This window comes from Schistocerca americana, chromosome 2 (genome assembly GCF_021461395.2).
Source record: "Schistocerca americana isolate TAMUIC-IGC-003095 chromosome 2, iqSchAmer2.1, whole genome shotgun sequence".
Taxonomy (NCBI): Eukaryota; Metazoa; Arthropoda; class Insecta; order Orthoptera; family Acrididae; genus Schistocerca; species Schistocerca americana.
Genome location: NC_060120.1, coordinates 884,839,051 through 884,859,290, shown reverse-complemented (window position 1 = coordinate 884,859,290; position 20,240 = coordinate 884,839,051). Strand labels below are relative to the sequence as shown.

The following is a 20,240-nucleotide window of genomic DNA, read 5'->3' as shown; positions in this document are numbered from 1 at the left end:
AGTGTGCAGAATTTAATACACAGATGTGCTAACTATGGCATCAACAAAGTTATTGATGTGGTGGGATGTCAAGTCTGCTTGGATGGAGTATACTGGGATGTGTTTCTAGTCTGCTTCAACTATATGGCGTGGCTCAGTCCCAACGGCTGACGAGTAGTGGCGGGCCAGTCACCCTGAAACACATAAACAGTTGTTTTTTATTGGTGACGGATCTGGAGAACGTGGTGGTCATGGCGACAGTCGGATACCGTCCCTGTTACGGCATTTGAGAACAGAACGGAAGCAAGAACTACGTTCGCGTTTACAAATATTGTGAAACTCCAGCTACACAATTTGTTGATGACAATTCAAATTTGTGCCTGACTGGAGACTCGACCCCGGATTTCCCAGTTTACAAGACCGATCACTTAACGGCTTTCGGCTACGGTCGCAGATTAGAATCCTGCCTCCGGCATGGATGTGTGCGATGTCCTTAGGTTAGTCAGGTTTAAGTAGTTCTAAGTCTAGGGGACTGATGGCCTGAGATGTTGAGTCCCATAGTGCTTAGAGCCATTTCAACCATTTTTACCGGCTTTGGCTATCCGAGCTCGATTCCTGGACTGTCTCAACCTTACGTAAGTCACCATATTATCTTCATCCTATAGTATTGCAAATACTGTGAAACCCGTACAGGGAGTGACGTTCGATTAAAGTCGCAGCCTTGTTTTTAGGCATGAAATATAATACTCAAGTACCTGTGTTTGTACAGTGTACTCTACAGTATAGTATTTCGTGACAAAAATTCAAGGCCTCGACTTTAATCATACGCCCCTCCCCCTATCTGTATGAAAATAAGATGTAGACAAAATGGTGACATATGGAGGGTTTCCTACCATGAGGAGCGTGCTGGTATAGCCGAAGCGGTTCGAGTTCCGGTCCGGCACAAACTTTCACTGTCACCAATAATATATGCAGGTGGAATTTCATCATATTCACAAATGCGAAAATAAATCTTACATTTCAGATCGGCTGACAATCGCAGGAGTGACTGAAAGACATTGCACGGTACCTCGAATCTACACAGGCACTGCAACATAAAACGAAAAGCATGGCATCTTGTGTTATGTTGTTCAAAGATAACCTAACGGAAACTGCGAAGAAAGGACCCAGCCATCGGCCGTAATGTGCCCCCAGTTGTTTATGATATTGGCTATGAGAACCAGGTTTTGTCAGTTGTGTAGTCAATAGCAGCTGATACGACCAAGCCAGGCACTGGGTCCATATGACATTGACGAATGTCTGGAAAAAAAGTTCCCGCGCTTCTCACGTGACCGGTGAGCCTCTCTCTACTGCCGCACTAAGGGAAGCTACACTATTAATTGTCGGGTTTTCCTGTCGATAACCGACTGTTTGTCAACACTTCGTGGCTTTTAAAAGATATTGCGGAGGGGTTAGAAATGATGGTATCGTTTCCACCGCGATTATATGGCCAGCTTAATATCCAATATGCCCATCAACCTCTTACGCCAATCGTGTGCGCGCCGGAGTCACCAATGTATAACTTCTTTCTTACAATCACACTTAGCACACAGTGACGCATTTTGTAAGCAAGATTTTCTTTTTTTTTAGTCATCATTCTTCTGTCTGGTTTGATGCGGCCTGCTACGAGTTCGCATTCTGTACCAACCTTTTCATCTCATAGTAGTACTAGCAAAATCCGTCCACAGTTCTTTGCTATATGTGTTCTCTCTATGTTTTCCTCTACAGTTTTTCTCCTCAACCACTACCTCTAGTATCATGGAGGTTATTCCCGGGTATCTTAACAGATGTCCATTTATCCTGTCCTTTCTTCTTGTCAGCGTTTTCCGTATATTACTTTCATTTCCGATTCTGTGGTGAATCTCCTCAATTACCACCTTATCAGCCCACCTAATTTTCAGCACTCTTCTGTAACTCCACATTCCAGATGCTGCGATTCTCTTCTGTTCCGATTTTACTACAATCCATGTTTCACTGTCAAAGAATGTGGTGCTCCAAACGTACTTACTTACTTACTCACTGGTCATACCGGACTCGGGAGTCCATTACCGCAGCAACGTATTTTCGCCATCTGTCTCTGTCTTGGGCTATTTCCTTCCATTCTCCTTCAATACCTAGGCTCCTCAAATCAGCCTCCACATTGTCCTCCCATCTACGCCTCGGTCTCCCCACAGGACGTTTTCCCTCTAGGTGCCATACCAGTACTCTGCGCGCTACTCTGCCCTCATCCAATCGAGCTACGTGACCCGCCCATCGCAGCCTACGTGATTTAATAATACTGATTATGTCAGGGCTTGAATAGAAATCGTGAACCTCTTCGTTACGCAGTTTTCGCCACTCTCCGATAGTGTCATTCCTTTTTGCTCCAAAAATGTTCCTCAAAATTTTGTTTTCAAATAGTCGAAACGGCTTTTCATTTTGCACAGTGAAAGACCAAGTCTCACACCCATACAGCATAACTGGTGGAATAATAGTTTTGTATATTCTAATCTTTAAATTCCTAGACAATATCCGCGATGAAAGTAATCTGTTCAGTGAAAAGTAGCACGCATTTCTCGTCCGTAATCTCTTCTTCAGTTCGGATTCAATCTCATTTCTCGAAGTGATGTCCACGCCTAGATACTTAAATGTGTTCACTTTTTCAAACTGCATGTCTCCAACTCTTAACAATTCCTGATCTATTGCTGTTGCCATTCTAGTAGTAACCAGGTATTTAGTTTTGTCTTCACTTATCCTTAGACCTACATCTTCACTAGCCTTGATTAACGCATTCGCATTTGCTGTTACAGACTCTTTACTATCGCTAATGATGTTTAGATAATCTGCATACCCTCATATCTTAATATTTCCATCTAACTCCACTCCCTCTGAATTATCTGCTGCCATTCGTACAATATATTCTAGGACTAAATTAAAAAGTAGAGCATCTCCCTGCTTAAGTCCGTTCTTTATTACAAATTCTTCTGACTCCAATTTCCCCACGCGTAATCTACCTTTTGTGTTTTTCAAGCTCGCTTCTATAAGTCTAACATACTTCTTTGGTATTCCAAGTTCCAAAAGAATTTGGTAGAATTTTGACTGCAATACTGAATCATATGCTCCAAACGTACATCCTCAGAAATTTCTTCGTCAATTAAGGCCTATGTTTGATACTAGATTCCTTTTGGCCACGAATGCCTTTCTTGGCAGTATTAGACATATTTTGGTGTCGTCCTTCCTCCAATCATCATGGTTTACTTTGCTGCCCAGGTAACAGAATTTCCTTACTTTATCTACTTCGTGACCCCGATTCTGGTGTTAGGTTTCTCTCTTTTCTCACTTCTGATACTTCTCATGACTTTCGTCTTTCTTCGCTTTGCTCTCAGTCAGTATTCTGCAATCATTTAACTGTTTATTTCATTCAACAGATCCTTTAATTCTCCTTGACTTAAACTGAGTAACGTCATCAGCGAAGCTTATCATCGATATCCTTTCACCTTCAGTTGTTTTATTTCTGTCTTTGCTTCTTCGACGTGTAACAGTAGGGGATAAGGAGCACAATCCTCTCTTTCACCCTTTCCAATCCGAGAGCTCCGATTTTGGGCTTCTGGTCTTATTGTTCCCTCTCGTTTGTTGTAGGTGTTGTATATTACTCTTACTTCCCTACAGATTACCACTATTTCCTCAGAATTTCAAACATCTTGCTCGATTTTACATGGTAGAGTGATTTTTCCAGTTTCGAAAAGTCTGTGAAAGGGTCTTGTTTTTTCTTCAGTATTGCTTCCAATATGAACCATAACGTCGGAACTGCCTCTCTGGTGCCTTTACCTTTCCCAAAGACAGACAGATCGTCATCTAACACATCCACAGTGTTTTTACCGTTATTATATACATTATTCTTGTGAGCAAATTGGATGCATGGATTGTTAACCTGGCTGTCCGATAATTCTCGCACTTGCAGGATCTTGCAGTCTTGGGAAATGTATGGACGATGTTTCGCCGAAAGACAGGTGGTATATCACCAGGCTGATACAATCACCACAACGTGAATATTCGTTTTGTTGCAACTTTCCCAATCGATTTTAGAAATTATGATTTAATGTTATCTTTCCTCCCGTATGATTTAATCTTAATTCGTCCAAAGTCGTTTAAATTCAGACGCTAATACTGGATGCCCTCTCTCTTCCCTGTCGACTGCTCGTTCTTTTTGTGCACGTCATCAGGCAAGTGTTCCCCATTTAAGAGGTCTTCAGTGTACTCTGACGACCTATCCGCTCACTCCTCTGCTTTTATCTGCATATACATTGCACTCTTAATGTTACCGCCCTTGCTTTTAATTTCACCGAAGGCTGGTTTGATTTTCTATACGCTGAGTCTGTCCTTCCATCACTAATTTCCTTTTTCGATTTCTTTGTATTTTTCTTGTAGCCATTTAGCCTTAGGTTTCCTGCTCTTCCTGTTTTCTTCATGACTGTATGATCCGTAGTTCTGTATTTCCGAATTTCCATGAGCATTTTTGTACTTCCTTTGACGTCTGGTTTGAATATTTCTTCCGTTACCTATGTTTCTTCGCATTCCCTGTACCTATGTTTCTCTTTCTAATTCCTATGATTGCCCTTTTCAGAGACTTCCACTTCTCTTCAACTGAATTGTGTGCTGAGCTGTGTTTTATCGCAGTATATATAACCTCAGAGTTTCAAGCATACCTGTTCATTTCCTCATATACTTTCGCTACCTCTTGATCTTCTGCTTGCGACATCGGCATGTATACATGAACTACCGTTGTCGGCGTTGGTTTTGCTGTCGATTCTGATACTAACCCAGTCACTGAACTGTTCACAGCACCACACTCTCCCTTTTGTTCGTTATTCGACTCTTTCTCATGGTCACCTACCCCCTTGTAAGTCCCCTTTCGAATTTTCGAAAAGTGCAGTATCAAATGGAGAGAACATGACGACACTTTTCAATTACATGCCACACATTCTGTGGATCCACATTATTTGTCTTTAATTCGGTGGTTTCCATTGCCTTCTGCATCCTCATGTCGTTGATCACTGCTCATTCTACCGCTTATAAGACCAATTCCCCACTCCAAAGGCAATAGATGCCCTGAACGTCTTTCCGCTCCTTCATCTTCTTTGACAAGCGCTTTGGCAGAACAAGGTTGGCTTATAATGTCTCAAGTCTTCAGCTGCCATTGCTGATGATTTTCGTTCGAAATTTAAGCTGTGACGAGGTTCGAAGTCTAGATCCAGGACGTTTTGATTACCAGTCAAAGACGCTACCCCTAAGACACGGGGGATTTCTGTAAGATAAGAGACCTTAAAATTAAGAAACGTGATATAATGGTCGGCAAACGTACTGGTAAAAGACTATTTAACGTGTAATCAAGATGTTTCCAAAGGGTATGCTTTAGTTTCAGTACTTGTTTGACAACCAGCTGTGGGACGGACATGTTAATGGACGGATAAGATATCAGCTCTGGTTGTCCCTTGAAACCAATGTGTAGCTAATTTATGTATATAGAATATGTTGACTACTAGGTCTTTGAATCAGGATGGCAAAAGCTAATGGCGTGATACTGACTTGTAGGTGAAGCATTAATCGCCTGCGGACACGCTGAAGACATTCTGTCTTTTAATCACATTAACGGAATCCATCCGTTCTGCATAGGAAGCCGACGTACAAAGGCCATACTTCCAGAAAATGTGTAATCACCATCCGCTCCAAAAAGTCGGGTACCATACATCATCTCACATCATAATCATCATCTTCGTATCCTTCCTGACAGTCGGATATCGAGGTTATGAACAACTTGCCTCTATTTTGCTCAATCATGATATACTTCTTGCCTTGATAATGTTTCCCAGTTTTCTCTTCTAATCTTCAGATCCTCCTTCATCTGATCCAGTCATCTGTTTCTGGGTATTCCTTTTGGTCTTTTCCCCTGCACATCTCTATTCAAGTATTTTGTTTTCGCAAGCACTTATCCTTCGTCCTCTTCATATGTCCAGACAGTTGAGCCGCGCAGCATTCAGTCTTTCGGTGTGACAGATCAACTGCCACCTGTCCTCTAATGGCTACCTTCCTAATTTTGTCTCGTCTAGTCTTCTGCAAGGGTGACCACGGAAATCTCACTACACAAGCTTTTAACTTGACGAAATCTGCCTTGTTACTTACAAAGCACCCCATGCTGTATACAATGTGAGATAACGTTCTAAACCCGATCTGTTTTGCTCTCACATTAACGTTCTTCTCCGAAACAAGGTTCCGTACTGGGTGAAAAAATTTAAATACCCTACTTACTTACTTTATCCTGTACTTCTGGTGCTGCAGTTCCATTCTGTTATACTGTACTGGCCAGATAAATGAAATGTTCCACGTTTTCAATTCATTCTCCATCCAACATCAGGTTGCCCTGAGCAGACGTCCAGCTCTAAACTATTACTACCGTTTTGCTCTCACTTACTGTCAGCTGGTTCCTTTTAAACTTGGGGTTCAATTCATGTAATCTTCCCTGTACGTGTTGTTCTGTTACTCCCCGAACAGCTGCATCATCAATAAAGACTGAAGCTTTGCGATCACCGTTTACTATCTCCCTGATTTGCTTCATAATCACATCCAAAAGGGCTATAAAATGTAATGGAGAAACTGCACGACCCTGATGCATTCCTCTCTCTATACGTCTCCCTCTACCATTTCGCACTTTTATACAATTTTATGGCTTTCATATAGCATTTGAACATTCGTTATTAGGGTGTTTAGAACCAACAGATTCTCACACTTTGGGACAATGTCAGTACTATTTCCAGAATCCAGGAATATTATAATTAACCCATTAGATTTTTTATGATACTTTTCCATTAACTATCTACCAAGGAACCCCTTGAATGCGAAGTCGCGAGAGGCCAATGATGTTTGCGGCATTCTACACCCCACGTCTACCGTGCAAAGACAATATTGGCTGCTAATGGCTACAGGGGTTGTGACTGGAGGTATTTAATGGTGAGCACAACATGAGGCGACGGAGTATAGTTGGACTACAATAGCCGACGAATATCTCGCGTCAGTGGTAATGGTGTTGACACAAAAAAGAGCAACGGCAACGATAAACAAAGCAAACATTGCATTACATCGAAAGCAACAGTTGCCGAAGTTGATATTTCGTCAGAAAGCAACTCAAGCAATTTCGCTGATTGAGAAAAAAGTGGCAGATGAAATACTATCTTTTCTGCAAGATGAGTCAGTGCAATGTGCGGTGGCGTATACGCTCGACTATGCGGACAATGTACATGAGGAGTGCATTGATGACGATACGAAATCAACAAGTGAATGTGATACTGAAATAGTTGTCGAGTCACGTAGTTCGTTATCCTTGTCGGACAGGGAGCCACAAATTCTGACTCCAGTGAAAACGGGTAAAGGACAATCGCTGTCCAAGGACCGGGTACTAAACATAATTACGTACGTGGAAGATCAAAAGATTTGGAATAAGTCCTCTGTAGTATGATCGAGTAAGAAGCGCTACGGAAATTCAAGGGAGAATATTGTGCACTTCTTACAAAAACAGGTGTTTAGCATGTTTCAAGAATGCCCGATACAATTTACAGGATGTGCGTGGTAGTGACCTACTGCGTTATGCGCATCAAACTGCGAGCGACGTAGATTTCAAGGGAAGCAATGGACATTTGCGTAACTTCAAACCGCGATACAGAATGGGAAGACGTAATATAGCGAATTTCAACGAAAAGTGAAGCTGACGATGCATATGAAACTGCGAAATCGGGCCCAAAATTTGTAAATTAAATAACGACTTATCCTATCGTTCAGTAAAGAATTGTGTTTCAACACCAACCAATAGGGATTTGAAGAGAAAATACACTACTGGCCATTAAAATTGCTACACCACGAAAATGACGTGCTACAGACGCGAGATTTAACCGACAGGAAGAATACGATGTGATATCCAAATGATCAGCTTTTCAGAGCATTCACACAAGGTTAGCGCCGGTGGAGACACCTACAATGTGCTGACACGAGGAAAGTTTCCAAACGATTTCTCATACACAAACAGCAGTTGACCGGCGTTGTCTGATGAAACGTTGTTTTGATGTCTCGTGTAAGGAGGAGAAATGTGTACCATCACGTTTCCGAATTTGATAAAGGTCGGAATGTAGCCTATCGCTATTGCGGTTTATCGTATCGCGACACTGCTGCTCGCGTTGGACGAGATCCAATAACCGTTAGCAGAATATGGAATCGGTGGGTTCAGGAGGGCAATACGGAACGCCGTGCTGGATCCCAACAGGCTCGTATCACTAGCAGTCGAGATGACAGGCATCTTATCTCCATGGCTGTAACGGATCGTGCAGCCACGTCTCGATCCCTGAGTCAACAGATGGGGACATTTTCAAGACAACAACCATTTGCACGAACAGTTCGACGGCGTTTGCAGCAGGATGGACTATCAGCTCGGAGACCGTGGCTGCAGTTACCCTTGACGCTGCATCACAGACAGGAGCGCCTGCGATGGTGTACTCAACGACGAACCTGGGTGCACGAATGCCAAAACGTCATTTTTTCGGATGAATCCAGGTTCTGCTTACAGCAGCATGATGGTCGCATCCGTGTTTGGCGACATCGTGGTGAACGCACATTGGAAGGGTGTATTTGTCATCGCCATACTGGCGTATCACCCGGCCTGATGGTATGGGGTGCCATTGCTTACACATCTCGGTCACCTCTTGTTCGCATTGACGGCAGTTTAACGATGGACGTTACATTTCAGATGTGGTACGACCCGTGGCTCTACCCTTCATTCGATCCCTGCGAAACCCTACATTTCAGCAGGATAATGCACAACCGCATGTTTCAGGTCCTGTACGGGTCTTTCTGGAAACAGAAAATGTTCGACTGCTGCCCTGGCCAGCACATTCTCCAGATCTCTCACCAATTGAAAACGTGTCTGGTCAATGGTGGCCGAGGTAACTGGCTCGTCACAATACGCCAGTCACTACTCTTGATGAACTGTGGTATTGTGTTGAAGCTGCATGGGCAGCTGTACCTGTACACGCTATCCAAGCTGTGTTTGACTCGATGCTCAGGCGTATAAAGGCCGTTATTACGGCCAGAGGTGGTTATTCTGGGTTCTGATTTCTCAGAATCTATGCACCCAATTTGCGTGAAAATGTAATCATATGTCAGTTCTAGTATAATATATTTGTGCAATGAATACCCGTTTATCATGTGCATTTCTTCTTGGTGCAGCAATTTTAATGGCCAGTAGTGTATGTATGAGAAGAACGCTGGGAATTAGTGGCATCACGACACTTGTATCAAGATCGGATAACATCAATGCCTTAACGTGTCGATGTTCGTATACGATCATGCCGATTGTTATTCAGGATGGTAAATTAACTGGAAAGTTCCAGAATGAGATTTTCACTCTGCAGCGGAGTGTGCGCTGATATGAAACTTCCTGGCAGATTAAAACTGTGTGCCCGACCGAGACTCGAACTCTGGACCTTTGCCTTTCGCGGGCAAGTGCTCTACCATCTGAGCTACCGAAGCACGACTCACACCCGGTCTCACAGCTCTACTTCTGCCAGTGTCTCTTCTCCTACTTTACAAACTTAACAGAAGCTCTCCTGCGAACCTTGCAGAACTAGCACTCCTGAAAGAAAGGATACTGTATAGACATGGCTTAGCCACAGCCTGGGGGACGTTTCCAGAATGAGATTTTCACTCTGCAGCGGAGTGTGCGCTGATATGAAACTTCCTGGCAGATTAAAACTGTGTGCCCGACCGAGACTCAAACTCGGGACCCTTGCCTGTCGCGGGCAAGTGCTCTGCCATCTGAGCATCCCCAGTTGGTAGAGCACTTGCCCGCGAAAGGCAAAGGCCCCGAGTTCGAGTCTCGGTCGGGCACACAGTTTTATTCTGCCAGGAAGTTTCATAATTGGAAAGTTGTTTATTCTGCTACGAGAAGTTGAAGGTACTCTCCCCCTACGATTCTATCTCGTGGATATGATCTTGCAAGGGCACTAGGGAATATTTACACTGATCAGCCAGAAGGTTATGACGTCCTACCTACTATCGATATAAACCCGCCCAGGTGATAACAGCGTCACCTGCGAGGAAAGGACTGCTGGTCATACATAAGCAGGGTGCATGTACCACCAGTGAGCGTGCTTTCCGCGTGTAGAATGGTAAAAGCGCACGAACTACCTGAGATGGATCGAGGGCAGATTGTGATTTCCCGGAGGCTCGACACGAGCATTTCGGAACCTGCGCGACTTGTCGGGTGTTCGAGGAGTACTGTGGCGTGTGTCTTCAAAACGTGAAGAAACAAAGGTGAAACCACGACCAGACGTCGTGGGGTTGGGCGACCGCACTTCATTACGGATGTCGGACGCCGTATGCTCGGCAGACTGGTAAAACAGGACAGGCGGCGAACTGTGGCGGAACTAACAGCGGACTTAAGTGCTGGGCAGAGTAAAAGTGAGTCTGAACACACAATGCATTGAACACTCCAAACGACGGGCCTCCGCAGCCAACGAGCCATGCAGGTGCGAATGTCAACACCACGACATCGGCTGCTACGACTGAAAAGGGCACGTGACCGATGGCACTAGACATGGTACAGTGTGAGAGCATCGTATGGTCTGATTAATCCCAATACCTTCTTCATCATGCTGGCGGCATGGCGCGAATCGGTCATCTCTCAGGGCAACAGTTCCTTGACATCTCTACTACGGCAGGGAGACATGCTAGCGGCGGTTGGGTTATGCTCTTAATAACATTCATGTGTGCATCCATGGATCCAGTGGAGGTCATGCAAGGTAATATGACTGCCAAGGAGAGTTGTACACCTGCTGCACACCACATACATCCCTTCGCGATGATCATTTTCCAGACGGCTGCGGCGTCATTCAACCACATAAAGCGCGATGACACGAAGACAGGGGTCTAATGGAGTGGTTCCAGGAACAAAGTGGCGAGTTCCAGTTGATGCGCTGGTCGCCCAACTCGACAGGTCTGAGCCGATCGAACACATCTAGGATGTTGTTGAACATGACGTCAGAGCTCATCGCCCCCCTTTTCAGAATTTTCTGGAATTATGTGACCCGTGTGAGCAGCTACGGTGTCAGTTCCCTCCAGCAACGTATCAAGGACTCTGCTTCCTTGCCACGACGAGATGCCGCTGTTGTCGGTGATAAAGGTGAACAAACCGGCCATTACGTAGGTGTTCATAATGCTTTGGCTGATCAGTGAATGTCACAGAAGGAACAGTGAGAAAATGGGCATAAAATAAAGACACCAGTTGTATGAGCTCTGCTTTTGGTCCATAGCCGAGCAAAATAACTTGCCTTTGCTTGGTTCCCGATCTGCGTATAAAAGTCATACTCCTATCACATTCCTTGAGAGCGAACTATCCCTCCTAAAAAGTGTGTGACATCTAGAACCACTGGATAAATTCAGCCTGTGGATGTTTCTTTTTTTCCGTGCCTATAAGGAGTATTATCGCACTATGTGTAGATACGTCTCAAAAGATAGCCAGTTTCACGATAAACGCTACGACAAACTGTTTCGTATTCGGCTGCTTTCCATCAGATTGCAATATTTCACATCACCTAGTTTCACCAATAAGATTCAATATGCTTTTCTTGACAGTGGATATCTAGCTGAACGTCCTGCATGGTTTCTTTCTCCCAAGGAGCTCGCCTTGGTCTCTATGGTGCGAACCTTCGTGATTACCGTGGCGCGCCATTTTTCATTCGGTGTTCGTGGGGCAGGCTATTGGTTTAATTTGAACATTTCTTGAACATCGCCGATTTTCATTTTGTGAGGAGTAAAGCATATATCCCACAGACGGTTGATCTCTACGCCTTATGCACACTCATTTTCTGTCACCCTCTTGGTGCACTTGGTCATCCATTAACAGCTAATATTATTGTAGTCGTAACTGTTAACACAACATTTTCAAATGAACCTCACTAAAGGCTGAACTTGCGATCTCACACGCAAAGGGTTCCTTGTTGGTGCAAATATGAGATATGAGGTCTGTTGTTCCTCTGATGCTTCAGATTCCATGTCCCACCTCTTCAAAATGATTTCTAACAACGATTTTAATCTTTTCTCAATAATTTTTTTGCAGTATCTTAAGACACTGTGATAACAGTGATAACAGGGCGAGTCCTCTGTTATTAGAACACTTTCTCGTATTTCCTTTATTGAACAGTGGTATGATAATACCCTTCTTCCAGTCGTCTGGTACTTTATTTTCGTCTCAAATGACTCCCAGGGTTTGATATAACCACTGCACACCCTGGAAGTCTGCTGTCTTTTCCGTGTTAATTAATCTCGACCGGCTGACTTGCCTCCTTCCATGTGCTTCAAGGCAGTGTCAGCCTCTGCCAAGGTAACAAAAGATCATTCCACTTCAGGTTGTGGTAAATTCGTTATTTCCTGTTGCTCATCTGTTGTCTCTTTGCCATCCATTAATATTCTGAAGTATTTTTTCATCTCTTTTGATTACCCGCCCTTTGCTCCGCTATCCACTGTTGGACTCGGTAACATACTTAAAGTTGGGACCAACTTCAAGCCTTTTACAGAAGTCAGCCTGCTCTTCATGCCACCAGCCGACCAGCGTTATTTACATGCAGCACCATGAATTTAGCATATTTCACGTTCCTGTGGAGAAAAAAACCTTAACTATGATTAAAATATAGGTAAACGCAACACGTGAGGAGTACACGAGCACTTTTCACTTTCACTTAGAACGAAATGAAAAAGAAAATCTGTTCTAGCGAACACATTACAGTAATACGACAACACAGTGAATCTCAAAGACACTCACGTCAAAGTTAAGAAAAAATGACGCTATATACGTCAAACTCTGGAAGCCATAGACATATATGAACATAACGGCGACGATGACGATGTGTTCCGTTCATGAGGCACATCCACCACCAAAACTTCTATATTCCCTAGTGCACTCGCTCTTCCGTCATCACTTTTCTTAAATGTGTATGTTGCATTTATCTTTTCGTCAAGCAACCGGCCCTCTTCCAAGTCATAATTCTTTCTAGTGCTCCTTCACGATGCAGTCTCTTCTCATCCAGAGCACTACACAAATTTGTTTGCTCTTCTTAACTGATTTTGTGTCATATGCAGCTTTGAACACTTATTCATCTTCACTGCAGTGAAGCAGATCTCTTCTACTTCAAGCTCTTTGCTATTACAAGAGATATAGAAAACACAATAAAGATATGAGCACACATTTTTTTGTCATTGTCCATTGACACAGCATGCACTAAATATTTGTTGGTATCGTTACTGTAAAGCGTATTCGCAGGTTTGGGTACGTGCAGCGCATTTGTTCGTTCTACATTAGACAATAATTCTGTGAGATGTTTTTACACTGCAGTTTTATCTTTGCACTTACCAACGTAATGAAAGCATATCTTACTAAGGATGGACGCCGTACTGAGTACCTCCTTGGGCGATGGCACTCAAATGTAGGTCGCATGTAATAGCAAACATATTAATTTAGGTCTACTCTTAGACAATAACTGAACATTGTGCGCTCATTTGTTTACTCGTTTGTTTACTGTTTTCTGTATGTCGGTTTATAATAGCGAAGAGCTTGCAGTAGAAGTGTTGTCTTTCACAGTAGCGAAGATGAACAAGTACTCATAAATCTTAAGGTGTGCATTTCAGCACTCATTTTTACTGGAAATTTTTTCTTGTTTTGATCCATACTACCAACTCTCAAAATATGTATAAGATTTCTAATACCCTTGTAGATTGCTTACTAATCTCCTTTCTTTTTAGTCAATCTGCTTCAGAATATCTAAAAGTGTAGAGCATCCCACAGAATCAAAGGCTTGTCCCCAAGTCAAGATGAAACTGTACAATCCTAACCTGATTGGTATCACAGTTGTTCAAAAACTGCACTTTGCGGCATCAGATTTGAAGATGACCTGCAGTGCAGACTGAAACCTGTAAACAGTAATAAAATGTTGTGTTCCAGGCAGTGTTTGTTTATTTATTATAACAAGAAAGTGATCATGGTTCTTACGGTACGGCTTCAGTTAAGATTTATGGGATGGGTCTGATAAGCATACTAGTGACATAATGGTTTTAGTGTGAGTGAAAGGAAAAGCGCTGAGGAGCCATTACGTTACAAGTCCATGACTGAACAACGACGGATAAAATGCAGAGTGATTGAAACAGAAAGAACAGATTTCCATTGTTTATTAGAGACAAACTGTGAAAGACAGAAACATATTGCATATGGCACTGGATAGTGGAAGGTTGGAAGTCTTATGTTCTCACAGACAGTATACCATACACCCAACATAAGCACAATGCGTTGCCCGAGGAACATCGAAACGGTAATCCCCTCATTCCTCACACGAATCAACAGGTCTCTTTTTATCGAATTGACAACTTCATCAATTCTATTTCTCAGCTCTTTAATAGCAGCTGCCGTATGTGGGATAAAGACTCTCCTTTATTTGGCGCCACAGAAAAAAAAATCGCAAGGTTGGGTTAGGGTGGGCTCTTTGGGGGAGGAGATCAGACAGCTAGGTCAACGTTCTCATCGGGTTAGGGAAGGACGGGGAAGGAAGTCGGGCGTGCCCTTTGTAAGGAACCATTTGCTGGAGCGATTTAGGGAAATCACGGAAAACCTAAATCAGGTGGCCAGAACAGTCGTCCTCCCGAATCCGAGTCCAAAATCGAAAGGTGTGAGGCTAGATGACCTGGGAGGCCAAAGGCAATTAACAAAATCATTTTGTCCACCTGTTCCAATCAAACTTTGTGTGATTGTGTTGTTAAAATAACACCGCACCTCAGTGTGAAAGTAGGCATGCATAAAAATGAATTCACTGGAATCTTTGTGAAATTGAGGAAGCAATCAGTTTTTCATCACGTCCAGGTACGGCAGTCCTGTCACAGTTTCCTCCAAAAAAAACGAAAGGTCCGTATAGTTTGTAAAAACAAACAACAGAAATCAGTCTCATTCATGTTCGAAAAAGACGCCAGGATTTTGTTACCCTCAAATCCTTACTTAATAGCGGTTTACTTTACCAGATAGATGAAACGCCTATTCGTCCGACAAGGTGAGTCGTTCGGAAAAAGTGTCCCCTGCCGTATGCTGGAGAACTGAAATCTGTGAGGCTGGTCCCAGCGGAGGTTCGAGTCCTCCCTCGGGCATGGGTGAGTGTGTTTGTCCTTAGGATAATTTGGGTTAAGTAGTGTGTACTTTTAGGGACTGATGACCTTAGCAGTCAAGTCCCATAAGATTCCACACACATTTGAACATTTCTGAGTACTGAAATGGAAAATCCTTACGCTCTGTCGGGGTCGCCGGGACGCAATTGCTGCGTAACTTGTAAGGTTTCATATGCAGGGGTCGTTTCAAAACACGCCTCTCCGCTGCTTAAGGAATTTTCAGTTCCTGGCCTCACCGTCTTGTGGACTCCCGGTGAACGCACCTCGAATGTGCTCGACATTTTTGTCAGACATCCATGACCGACCAGTGCCCTTCCGTTTGGATATGCAACCAACTCTCAAGAATTTGTATGCCACTCACAAGTCTTCTTGTGTAGAGGCGGCTTCTTGCTGAATCGGCGTCGAAATGCATGTTGCTCTTGAACAATAAACGCAGATTCCAGCAGACACAATAATTTCCTTTGTAGAGTAATCGCCAAGCGCTACAAACAAAAACAGAGATTCGCCAAAAGTCTTTAATAAAGAAATTTATTTATTTAATCGTATGGTGATTTTATACAGTATACAGTTGATATAATGGAAAAGGATTTTATACAATATACATATGATATAAGACAAGATTAAACAATAAAGTCCGTGTTTTTCAACCAGTTAATTAAGCTGGGTGTGAGAGTGAACAAGTCATACGGAATTCCAGGGTGTGACTGAAGTGGACAGCGTTGGACTAAATGTTCAATTGTCTGCTATTCTTGATTACATTCACACACTGGTGAATTGATCCAGCGCCATTTGTACATGAAGTAGCTACAACAGCCATGTCCAGTCCTTAACATTTTGAGGCGGCACCAAAATTTCCTCGGTAGGTCAAAACCTTTTGGCTTATTTGTGGGATCAAGGTAATGGGCTCTTGTTCCCAATGTTTTTGTTGACCATTCATGCTTCCAGCTTTCACTTAGATCAAAACCATCCGTGATGAGCTGTCCTGCAGTAACACTTGCTGGTCTTCTTGATCGAAATCGTTGCTGTGGCGGATGACGGAATTCCTGGTGCAGTGGTAGGGAAGGAGATGCAGAGATTTTCTTGGCCTCCCTCAGTAGAGCTTGTTTCCGCCTTAAGTTAAAAACGGCTCTGAGCACTATGGGACTTAACATCTGAGCATCAGTCCCCTAGAACTTAGAGCTACTTAAACCTAACTAACCTAGGGACATCACACACATCCTTGCCCGAGGCAGGGTTCGAACCTGCGACCGTAGCGGTTGCGCAGTTACAGACTGAAGTGCCTAGAACCGCTCGGCCACACCGGCCGGCGCCCGCCTTAAGTGAGGTGGAGGGATGTGACTCAGTACAGTTAACCGTTAATCAGTGCCATGGGGTTGATTTGATGGAACCAGTAATGCAGCGCAGTTTTGTGTCTACCTTCTTCACATGTACACTTTCCAACCAGACAGGAGCACAGTACTCGGCAGCAGAGTACACAAGACTGATGCCAGTTAAAAGCAGACAGTCAGCAGAGGTTCCCCAGGTGGTACCAATGAGCTTATGTAGTATGTTGTTCCCTGCAGCAACTTCATTAGAAAGCTTGGTGATGTGCTCTTTGTAGCTCAGGATTCTATCTGGAGTGATTCCGAGATATTTTGGGAAAGAATTGTACGTCAACGTTTGTCCATTGAGCAGAACTATTGGTTTGTAGTTCGCAGCACGATTCGCTAGATGGAAACAAGAGAATTCTGTTTTTGATGTGCTTGGGGTCAGTCTCCAGGTCTTAAAGAAAATTGACATCTTCTCCAAATCCTCCGTAAGAAATTCATTCACCATCGTCGAAATGGTAGTGCTAAACGAGCAACAGTGTCATGGGTGAAATACAATATGCCCGGAAACATAACTAATAACCGTCCTTTTCAGGATCATCCTACTAGAGACGAGAAACACCTAGTTCGTATTACACAGCTTAATATTGAAGGCATAAGCTCTGCCAAATAAACGAATGAAATGTGTCCTTTCTGCTTGAATGAGCCGGTAACAAGCAGGTGCTTCCACAATGAGATTTTCACTCTGTATTGGAGTGTGCGCTGATATGAAACTTACTGGGAGATTAAAGCTGTGTCCGACCGAGACTCGAACTCGGGACCTTTGCCTTTCGCGGGCAAGTGCTCTACCATCTTTTTTTTTTATTTTTTGTTTTTTATTTGCTACCAGTTGCTACGATATATATCTTCGGTATATTAGTGTACTATGTGCGGCGTTCTCCTAAACTAACGCGGCATAACGAGTCTGTTACACCACTAAACAGATCCGTTTCTCAGCTTTCCTACGAGATGGGACACATCATACCATCTACTGTCTGAGAAAAAGAGATAGTAAGAAGAAGCTATAGTTATCGCGCCCGTCTTACGGCCGCCAATGTGACAACGGACCTGTACCTGCGGCCGGCCGTGAGCCAGCTATATAATCCAGCGGATTAAGCAGAGTTGTGACAGTGGAGAGGAGGATTCGTGTTGGCATAGATAGTGGGGTACTTAAAAGGAGTGGGAAAATGGGGTCTGTAAGGCCACAAAATGAAGAGGAAGAGGATAGAGAATAGTGGGGAGAGAAGGGTGAAAGGAGGAACGCTGATGTGGCGTGAGACAAGGGGGGAAGAGAATTCATAACATATGTAAAAATGGTGGCGGTTCTCATTGGGAAAGTAGTCGATTGATCAGTCGGACAGGATGTGGAATGTGTGTGTGTGCGTGGGAGGGGGGGGGGGAGGGGTTCAAGGGAGGTGTCGGTTTAGATGCGACAGCGTACCAGGATTTGATATTAGTGGGTAAACAATAACGACTGTTGGAGGCTGTTTTGGGGGGATAGTGTAAGACATAGGGAGATATTCAATATTTGTGAAGAGGGGTGATACAGGATTGGATCCATGTGGGGCTGGTAGACATAGTGAGGTTTTATTCAGGGACGGTGCCGTGTAAGTCTTTCCATCTGAGCTACCGAAGCACGACTCACGCCCGGTCCTCATAGCTTTACTTCTGCTAGTATCTCGTCTCCTAACTTCCAAACTCGGTCCGGCACACAGTTTTAATCAGCCAGGAAGTTTCATATCAGCGCACACTCCGCTTCAGAGTGAAACTCTCAATCTGGAAACATCCCCCAGGCTGTGGCAAAGCCATGTCATACGAGCAGGAGAGCTTCTGTAAAGTTTGGAAGCTAGGAGACGAGATACTAGCAGAAGTAAAGCTGTGAGGACCGGGCGTGAGTCGTGCTTCGGTAGCTCACATGGGAGAGCACTTGCCCGCGAAAGGCAAAGGTCCCGCGTTCGAGTCTCGGTCGGACACACAGTTTTAATTTGCTAGGAAGTTGCAAGCAGGTGATGTTAGCCGATGTCGGTTAACATACCCACAGGGGAATTCTGCGAAAGACGGCTGCCAAGGCGTGAATGGTGACAGCAGGTGCGTGTGTGGCGATGGACGGGTGTGAGCGTGTGTGTGTGAGCGTGTGCGTGGGTGTGTGCAGTGCCTGCCCGGCTGTCGGCGACGGCGGCCAACGTGACGGTGGCGGCGGGCGGCGAGGCGACGCTGCTGTGCGCGGCGAGCGGCGACGCGCCCGTGTCGGTGCAGTGGCGCCGCGACGGGTCGCCGTTCGACGCCCGGCGGCAGCCGCGCTGGGCGCTGTCCGAGCAGCCGCTGCAGGCGGGCCTGCGCTCCGCGCTCACGCTCACCGGCGCGCGCCGACACGACTCGGCCGGCTTCGAGTGCCGCGCCTCCAACCGGTACGGCAGCGACCTGCGCCGGATGCGCCTCGTCGTCCAGGAGCCGCCGGAAGTTCCGGCGGGGCTCACCGTGCTCGCCGTCTCCAGCAGGGCGGCCAACCTCACCTGGCAGCAGCCCTACGACGGCAACAGCCCCATACTTGAGTACATCGTCCAGTACAAGACCGGCAACGGTAAGACAGAAAGCCTCGAAGGTCACCTGAGACCATATTGGCCGTAAATGGTTAAACGATATCCTTCATCGCCAAAATAATTTTCTTATTGCCTCAGAAAGCATTTCGTGAGAACCACATTACTAGATCTGTGACCTGAGGCATTAAAATGAATACATTGCAATAACACAGAAAAGAAGAAAAATTCAGAGTGTAATGCGCACAGGTGCAGATATTTCTATCGGTGACTGAGGACGGTGTACGTAACAACCTTACGTCTATATTTACGTTGATCTCAGACTAACAACTGTAGGCATTATGAGTAGTATGTTTTTAGGTTGGTTGATATCTCCAAGTACACTACTGGCCATTAAATTTCCTACACCACGAAGATGACGTGCTACAGACGCGAAATTTAACCGTCAGGAAGAAGATTCTGTGATAGGCAAATGATTAGCATTTTCAGAGCATTTACACTAGGTTGGCGCCGGTGGCGACACCTACAACGTCGTGACATGAGGAAAGTTTCCAACCCATTTCTCATACACGAGCAGTAGTTGACCGGCGTTGCCTGGCGAAACGTTGTTTTGATGCCTCGTGTTAGGAGGAGATATGCGTACCATCACGTTTCCAACTTTGATAAAGGTCGGATTGTAGCCTATCGCGATTGTGGTTTATCGTATCGTGACATTGCTCCGCGCGTTGGTCGAGATTCAATGACTAATAGCAGAATATGAAATCGGTCGGTTACGAGGATAGTACGGAACGCCGTGCTGGATCCCAACAGCCTCGTATTACTAGCAGTCGAGATGGCACGCATCTTATCCGCATGGCTGTAACGGATCGTGCAGCCATGTTTCGATCACTGAGTCAACAGATGCGGACGTTTGCAAGGCGACAACCATCTGCACCAACAGTTCGATGACGTTTGCAGCAGCATGGACTATCATCTCGGAGACCATGGCTGCGGTTACCCTTGACGCTGCATCACAGACAGGAGCGCCTGCGTTGGAGTACTCAACGACGAACCTGGGTGCACGAATGGCAAAACGTCATTTTCTCGGATGAATCCAGGTTCTGTTTGCAGCATCATGATG

At 44.7% G+C, this 20,240-nt stretch overlaps 1 protein-coding gene across 1 annotated transcript in view; it reads left to right on the top strand.

Annotated features, from left to right (window-relative positions):
- The window catches only part of LOC124594522 (Down syndrome cell adhesion molecule-like protein Dscam2), a 363,828-nt gene that overhangs the window by 145,728 nt on the left and 197,860 nt on the right, over positions 1-20,240 (top strand). The window contains exon 10 of the mRNA XM_047132896.1: positions 18,736-19,164. Coding sequence (XP_046988852.1) covers positions 18,736-19,164 — 429 coding nt within the window. The remainder of the gene's footprint in view (positions 1-18,735; positions 19,165-20,240) is intronic.